This window comes from Apodemus sylvaticus, chromosome 6 (genome assembly GCF_947179515.1).
Source record: "Apodemus sylvaticus chromosome 6, mApoSyl1.1, whole genome shotgun sequence".
NCBI lineage: Eukaryota > Metazoa > Chordata > Mammalia > Rodentia > Muridae > Apodemus > Apodemus sylvaticus.
In genome coordinates this window covers 37698818-37707431 of record NC_067477.1, presented here as the reverse complement: position 1 = coordinate 37707431, position 8614 = coordinate 37698818, and the positions used below count along the sequence as shown (strand labels likewise).

The 8614-nt window shown below is 49.2% G+C and overlaps 1 protein-coding gene across 1 annotated transcript; it reads left to right on the top strand.

Moving 5' to 3' along the window:
• Window positions 1–3741: 3741 nt before the first annotated feature.
• Window positions 3742–5901, top strand: Vrtn (vertebrae development associated). The gene has a single exon (XM_052185423.1). It carries the CDS (start codon window positions 3742–3744, stop codon window positions 5899–5901), a length of 2160 nt encoding a protein of 719 aa, XP_052041383.1.
• The last annotated feature ends 2713 nt before the right edge of the window (window positions 5902–8614 follow it).

Genomic DNA, 8614 nt, shown 5'->3' with positions numbered 1-8614 from the left:
CCCAGTAGTTCCAACCTGATGGCCCTGCTGTAAGGCTCAGAATATAAGCAGGCTCCATTCATCAGTTCTCTGCACCAGACAGTCTGTCTTCCCTGCTGCCTCTGAAAGACCGTCTGTTACACAGTACAGACGGCAGTTCTCAACTTTTTAGATCTCTGTTAGCTCCTTTGTTTGATTGTTTGTTGGAGACAGGGTTTCTTTGTATGTAGCCCTGGCTCTCCAGGAACTCCATTCGTAGATCAGGTAGGCCTCAAACTCGCAGAGATTCACCTGCCTCTGCCTCTCAAGTGCTATACCACTGCCTCTCACCTCTGTTAGTTCTTTAAATGTGAGGAGCTTGAAGACTTGTTTATATAGGTGATATCTCAATGTGTACTGTGTTTAAAATTAAAGCAAGAGACTGGGGGTACTAGAACCTTGCATGTTTAAGGTAAAGGTCCTGGGTTTAACTTTTTAAAAAAAGGAATATTTATTTATTTATATGCATACATTGTTGCTGTCTTCAGACACAGCAGAAGAGGCCATCAGTTTCCTATATTACAGATGATTATGAGCCACCATGTGAGTACTGGGAATTGAACTCAGGACCTCTGGGAAAATTTAGGAGAATCTGAATGTAATCCTCGTCGGAAGGGGCTCTGTGGCCTTCCACTGCGTGGCTTAGTTCTTCTATCTAAACTGCATGGCAGTTACTCAAGGCTTGGTTGTTATGCAGGTTTTCAAACCATATCTATCCCAGCTCTCTGTGGTGGCTGAGGCAGGAGACCCTATTTAAAGGAAAGGAAAACAAAAAACTATATGCTGGAAATTCTGTATCTTGCTGTGCCCAAGCCAAATAATATGGTCATTCTTTGTATATTTTACAGAAGTTTATAAGGCTATCCCTTAGTTATATGATAATATAGAGTCTTGTTTGTAGTATAACTAATAGAAATGTTGATGATATGATTATACAGTATAAAAGCCATTTAGGTATTGGGAAGTTGTCAAGGTGATGTCAGTAGTAGTAGATAATATGTTCTCAAAACAAAAATGGAAGGAGCGTCTCAAAGAGTCTCTGTGGCTGTTTTTTTTTTTAATTTATTTATTTTATATATATGAGTACACTATAGATGTCTTCAGACACACCAGAAGAGGGTGTCAGATTCCATTACAGGTGGTTGTGAGCCACCATGTATGTGGTTGCTGGGATTTGAACTTAGGACCTTTGGAAGAGCAGTCAGTGCTGTTGACCTCTGAACTATCTCTCCAGGCCCTGGCTGGTCTTTTTTTTTTTTGTTTTGTTTTGTTTTTTGGGGTTTTTTGGATTTGTTTTTTTCGAGACAGGGTTTCTCTGTATAGCCCTGGCTGTCCTGGAACTCACTCTGTAAACCAGACTGGCCTCGAACTCAGAAATCTGCCTGCCTCTGCCTCCCAGAGTGCTGGGATTACAGGCATGCAGCACTACCGCCCGGCTCCTGGCTGGTCTTAAACTCACTACGTAGCCCAGGTTGGGCTTGAATTCTATCTTTAATTACCGGTATGTGCCACCCATGCCTGACTTTATTATTGAGACCGTCTTTTTGAGTCGGGGAGGGTTTCGAAACAGGGTTTCTCTGTGTGTTTCTCTCTAGACCAGACTGGCCTTGAACTCAAATTCGCCTGCCTCTGCTTCCCAAGTGCTGGGATCAAAGGCGTGCATTGCTATAGAGTCTTAATTGTGTTCCCTGTGCTAGCTCTGGATTCCTGGACCCTGGAGGTTCCCCTCCCCATTTACAGGTGAAAAATTACATTATAGTAATAGAGTTAACTTTGAAGAAATAGGCTCACCTGAATCTTTTTCTTATTAAAAAAATTAAAACATTTATTTTCTGTGTCTGTTTTGCCCGCATGTGCATATATATCATATGCATGGCTAGTGTCCTAGGAGGCTGGAAGAGGGTTTGGATCTCCTGATGCAGGGGTTACAGATGCTTGTGTGGGGCTTCCTCGAGAGCAGCAGTGGTTAGCCACTGAGCCATCTCTTCAACTAATATCCCTCAGATATTATATATAAGTCTATATAACCCACTTCTGTTTCTATAATGGTTTTGTTGTTTTTGCTTTGTCTTGTGGTGGGTTTTTTTTTTGTTGTTTTGTTTTGTTTTTGTTTTGAGTCAAGTTCTCCTGTAGCCCACGATGACTTTGAAACAAGCCTGACAACCCTGGCTGACCTTGAACTCTGAACCTGACCCTTCAGTCTCAACTTCACAGAGCTGGAATTACAGATGTGTGTCACCATGACTTACTGTAATGTGCGGCAGTCTTTATCCAAAAATAGTATTCCTGACAACTATCTTGAGAAGTTATCCTATTCTAGGCCAGGTCCTTTTCCTAAGCCTTTATCTGTAAGATCTGTCCTTAGGTCTACAGTAAGGTTCTTTCTTAATAAACTCCCAACTGTGCTTTAAAAAATAAAAGCTGGCTCTGCCGGATGTGGTGCTCACTGGGAAGGGAAGCACTGAGGGGTGGGGCCGAGAGACTGCTTGAGTCCGAGGCAAGCCTGGTCTACGTAAAAATGTTCTGTGCTAAAAGCAATGAAATCCATCACATACTTCTAAATAATAATAGTCCAAAGGAGACCTTCAGCCTCCTGAGGAGGATGAGGAAAGGCCCACTTCTAATTCTAGAAACATGTGGGCGCCCTTAAGGACGTCCATTTAATAAAATGTGTTCTGAAGAGCATTCTTCAAGGACATCATGGGGATGAACACGGCTTTATAATTAGATGCAGTTGCCTTTATTCCTGATAGGAAAGATAAGTTCTCACCCCCCCCCCAGCCCAGGCTGGCTTGGGGTTCACTTTGTAGTGTGAGCTGGCCTCAACTTCTTGTACGTATTCTGCCTCAGTTTCCAGAATGCTGGGATTATAGGAGTGAATTATCATTCTGCACCACAAAATAACATAGTTTTATTCAAACGATAAAGCAAATGATTGATTGATTGATTGATTTTTTTTTTGAGGTTTTCTCTGTATAGCCCTGCTGTCTTGGAACTCACTCTGTAAACCAGGCTGGCCTCGAACTCAGAAATCCACCTGCCTCTACCTCCCAAGTGCTGGGATTAAAGGCATGTGCCACCCCTGCCCGGCTATTTATTTATTTTTGAGGCAGGATCTCAAAACCTGGCTGGCCTGAAACTCAAAGAGATCTGGTCGCCTCTGCCTTCCAGGTGAGTGCTAGGACTGAAGGCATGCACACCCTACCCTGTAGAGGGGTAGCTTATGCTTTCGTTATATCAGTTATGTCAGTTAAGCCCACAAGGACTGTCAAAGGTAGGCATTCATTACCATCCCCATTTCACAGGGGAGAAAGCAGAAGCCATGAGGTTAAGTGTCTTACCACACTCACATCAGAGCCACATCTGAGTTCCAGAGACCAGGCTTTCCCTCAGAGCCACTAAGTGACTAAGCAAAGACATGGTAGCACTTAGCTGTCATCTCTTCTGGGGACATTACATGCTTTCCCCTCCCCCCCAATGGCCCTCAACCTTCCTAATGCTACAACCCTTTAATACAGTTCCTCATGTTGTGGTGGTCCCTCCCCCAACCAGAAAATTATTTCTGTTGCTACTTCATAGCTGTAAATTCGCTCCTGTTAAGAATCGTAACGTAAATACCTGGAGTCCAGGACATCCCACAGGTTGAGAACCGTTGCTCTAGGAGAAGGTGCCAGAGCACACCCACCATCCTGACCTCTGCCCTCTCTCCTTTGCCTTGTCAGGATGACTTCTCGGGATCAGCTGGTGCAGCAGGTGCTGCGCGAACTGCAGGAGGCAGTGGAGTCCGAAGGCTTGGAGGGTCTCATCAGCGCTGCCCTGGAGGCCAAGCAGGTCCTATCTTCCTTCACCCTCCCCATCTGCCAGAAGGGCGGCCCTGGCGCTCAGGTACTGGAGGTGGACTCTGTGGCCTTGAGTCTGTACCCGGAGGATGCTCCTCAGAACATGCTGCCCTTGGTGTGCAAGGGCGAGGGTAGCCTGTTGTTTGAAGCAGCCAGCATGTTGTTGTGGGGACACACCGGTCTCAGCCTGGAGCTGCGGGCCCGCACTGTGGTGGAGATGTTGCTGCACAGACACTATTATCTCCAGGGCATGATCGACTCCAAGGTGATGCTGCAGGCTGTGCGCTACTCCTTGTGCTCCGAGGAGTCCCCAGAGATGACCAACCTGTCTTTTGCCACACTGGAGGCCATCTTTGATGCTGACGTCAAGGCCACGTGCTTCCCTACGAGCTTCTCCAATGTGTGGCACTTGTATGCCCTTGCCTCCATCCTCGAGCGCAACATCTATTCCATCTACCCCATGCGTAATGTCAAGATCCGACCCTATTTTAACCGCGTTATCATGCCTCGCCGCTCCACCCATGTGACCTCCATGCTGCACATCATGTGGGCCGGTCAGCCCCTCGCTAGCCACCTCTTCCGTCACCAGTATTTTGCCCCTGTGGTTGGGCTGGAGGAGGTGGAGGCTGACGGTACCGCTAGCTTGGACCCTGTTCCTCCAAACCTGGGTCCTCTGCTACCGCCAGCCAAAACCCTGGAGCTGCTCAACCGCGAACCCGGCCTCAGCTATTCCCACCTCTGCGACCGCACCAGCATCACCAAGAGCACCTTCTACCGCTGGCGGCGGCAGACCCAAGAGCACCGGCAGAAGGTCGCCACCCGCTTCTCTGCCAAGCACTTCCTGCAGGACAGCTTCCACCGTGGGGGCTTTGTGCCGTTGCAGCAATTCCTGCAGAGATTCCCTGACATCTCCCGTTCCACCTACTATGCCTGGAAGCATGAGCTACTGGGCTCTGGTGCCAGCTCAGCCCTGGGCCCAGCCACACTATCCAGAGAGGCACTGGCTGTGCCAGAGGTGGAGAGGCCATCAGGGAAAAAGACCTCTGAGGAGGTAGGGTGTTCCCCGCTGGCGGCAGCGGTGTCGAGCCCTGCTAGCGTGATCTTAATGCAGCGTGCCAAGTCCTATTTGGAGCATTGCATCTCCCTGAACAAACTGGTACCCTATCGCTGCTTCAAATGCAGGTTCCCCGGCATCTCGAGGTCCACCTACTACAACTGGAGGCGGAAAGCCCTCAGGAGGACCCCCAGTTTCAAGCTGTCCCCAGTTCTTGAAACTGCTGAGTCTCTGCAGCCAGCAGATGCTGGGAAAGAGACCTTACTCTCTTTGAAGAGTGAGGCGGGAGAGGAGGGGACAGGGAAAGCAGTAAGGGGAGCTCCTCTTACTTCCCAGGGGCTCATATCCCCAAAGATGCCCTTATCTCGTTGGCAGAGACGGCTACGCAGGGCCGCCCGCAAGCAAGTGCTAAGTGGGCACCTACCCTTCTGTCGCTTCCGCCTCCGCTACCCTCGCTTGTTACCTTCCACTTTTTGGGTATGGAAAAGTCTTTCCCGGCGATGGCCTCAGAGGCAGGCTCCCTCTTTGGGCCAGAGGAAGCAGAAAAAGTCAGAGGGGCGGCAGAGGTCAGGGGGCCGGCAGCCTCTGGAAGCTATTCAGAATGTAACGTCTGTGGTGGTTCCTGCAGCGGACACACCGCCAGTGGCTGCTTCTCCAGAAAACATGCCAGAAGATGCCCCAGGAGGGCCTTCCAGAGAGGGGATCATTCAAGAGGCACCTACAGCCCAGGGCCAAACCCATAGTGCATCCATGCCAAGCCAGACTATAGCGGTGGCCCCAGGTGGCAGTGATGGGCAGGTGCTGGTGATGGACATGCTTACCAGCACGAGGTTCAAGGCCCAGGCCAAGCTGTTCCTGCAGAAGCGCTTCCAGTCTAAGACTTTCCCCTCCTACAAGGAGTTCCAGGCTCTCTTCCCCCTCACCGCCCGCTCTACCTACTACATGTGGAAGCGGGCGCTCTATGAAGGTCTCACACTGGTTGATGGCTGACAGGAGGGGGGCATGGGAAGAAGGGAGCCGAGGTGCCTCCTGACACGGACAGGATGTCCTTTGCTCTGTCTTTTATAATTTCCTGACGGAAGGGTGGAAATCAGCCACCCGCTCTGACAAAAGCTACAGGAGGGCCAATCGTCTCTTTGGTTGCTAGCTGGTCATACATTTTTTTTTGTTGTGTTTTGGTTTTTCTTTTTTCGTTCATTTGGGCTGGCAGGACCTCCTCCGCCCCGGTCAGTGTTAAAGCCCTGTCAGGACTGTGCAGTGGCTGCTTTCAGATTTTCCTGGGCCCACAAGGAAAGCATCACAGCATCCACATTACCTCCTGTCAGACAGAATAAATATATATGCCTTTCTTTTTAAGGATTGTATCCTTTTTCTTCCTCAAAGATGTCTTCCAAAGGAACCTGGGGATTGAGTCTGAGGCACCTGTGTGGTTTCTTCCTCAAAGCCTCCGTGGAGAAGGACTGAACTTCACAGAACAAACCACGGTGTTCTCTAAGCCAGGGAAGGCCCCTAGGCACCAGAGACCCCAAAGAGGGCATCCTGCTCAGGGAATCTCTTCGGGTGTCTGCCCGCCTGGCTGCTGAGAGTCCTCAAATGCCAAGGCACATCTTGTGCAAGGAGCTACAAAGCTACAAGGCTGGTGGGGACTGACTTTTCATTGTCCAGAAGCACAGTTGGAAACCCAAAGAAAATAAAGTGCTATCTTGCCCTCCACACAGCCTCTACCCTCTGGGATTTGTTTGGCTAAGATAGGACTGTGTTCTAGGGCTCCCTTCAGTTTAAGGGCCTTGGGAGACCATTTCTGTCTTCTGATAGTACATGCCTGGGATCAGGGTTTACCTGGCGGGATTCTATTCTGAACATCCAGGTCTGCCTGCATAAGACTCTGAAGGCTAGGTGCAGATCACAGCTGGTGTCTATTGAGACAAAGCATCGATGGGGGGGGGGGGATGCTCTGGTCTCCTGTCTTGGTTTCCTGTAGCCAGCATTTTTATGGTCCCAGGTTTTGCCTTTTGCTAATCCCGCGTCTATTCCATCACCAAGTCTGGTTGACTAGGAGGTGGCGGGGGCGGCGTGGAATCCAGAGCCCGGTGTATACTGGTCAGATGGTCCATCGCTTCTTTTTTTTTTTTTTTTTAAAGATTTATTTATTTATTATATGTAAGTACACTGTAGCTGTCTTCAGACACCAGAAGAGGGTGTCAGATCTCTTTACAGATGGTTGTGAGCCACCATGTGGTTGCTGGGATTTGAACTCATGACCTTCGGAAGAGCAGTCAGTGCTCTTACCCACTGAGCCATCTCTCCAGCCCAGTCCATCACTTCTTAACTTTAATTTCAAATTGTTTTTGGACTCCTCCCTCCTTCCCTCTCCCATTTGGTCCAATCTCCAGAGGGATTTTGATGAAATTGGATCCTGTCACTTTCCTGCTTAAGGTGTGTCTGCTGCTGCCTTTTAATCACAGAATTCCTTCCTTAAGAAGGGCTGTGTGGCCAGGTGTGGGAGAAGGCAGGAGGATCTCTGAGTTCAAGACCAGCTTGGTTTACAAGATAGCCAAAGCCGTCCAGAGAAACTCTGTCTTGCAAAACAAGAACAAAAGGGGTGTGTAGAGTGGCCCCCACCCCACTCTCCCCTCTCGGTGCTGTGTTTGTCCAAGCCGACTGTGCTTCGGCCACAATGGCTGCCTCAGACCCTGAACATCCATCCGCACTCCTTTCTGCTCTGGGTCTAACATACTGCTGCTTTGGTCTAAGATGCTCTGTCTTCCTCTTTGTTCTGTCCTCTCGTTTTCTCTTATTTCCTTATCCCCGCCCCCTTTTTTAAAAGATTTATTTCACGTGAGTACACTGTTGCTGTCTTCAGACACACCAGAAGAGGGCATCGGATCCCCATGACAGGTGGTTGGGAGTCACCATGTGGGTCCTGGGATTTGAACTCGGAACCTCTGGAAGAACAGTCAGTGCTCTTAACCACTGAGCCATCTCTCCAGCCCTCCCCCTTCCTTTTAAGATTAATTTTAGGCAGGGTCTCACTATGCAGTTCTGGCTGGTCTGGAACTGTGCAGACCAGGTTGACACTGAACTCCAGAGATTTCCCACTTCTGCCTTGTAGGTGCTGGATTGAAGTTATGCGTCATTGTTGGCATTTAGTCTAGGCTCTGCCCCAGTTACCTGGCAACAGCCAGGTGTGCCTGACTCACTATAAAAGGGGGCTGCTTGCCCTCCCTCTCTCCTGCTCCTGCTCTGTCCTCTTGCTCCTCCTCCCCTCTCCATGTGCTCATGGACGGCCTCTACTCCCCCCCCCCCCTTCTCTGCCTGTCTCTGTCTCTACTCCCTCTCAACTCCCCTCCCTGTGCTCTATACTATACTGTCCTGTGGCTGGGCCCACAGAGGCACCCCCTTCCCCTACACCTGACCACATATCTACCAAACATTCCTTCTCTTCTTATATTTTTATAAAACATAACAATCATGAAGACTTTCTCTCTCCCCCTCTCCCTCAAGACAAGGTTTCTCCATGTAGCCCTGGCATTCCTGGAACTTGCTCTGATGTCCAGACTGGTCTCAAACTCAGATCCAACTGCCTTTGCCTCCAGAGTGCTGGGATTTAAGGTGTGAGCCACCACTTCCTACCTTCTCTCTCCTTTTTTTTTTTTTTAATTTTTTAATTTTTTTGTTTTTTTGGATTTCGTTTTTTTCGAGA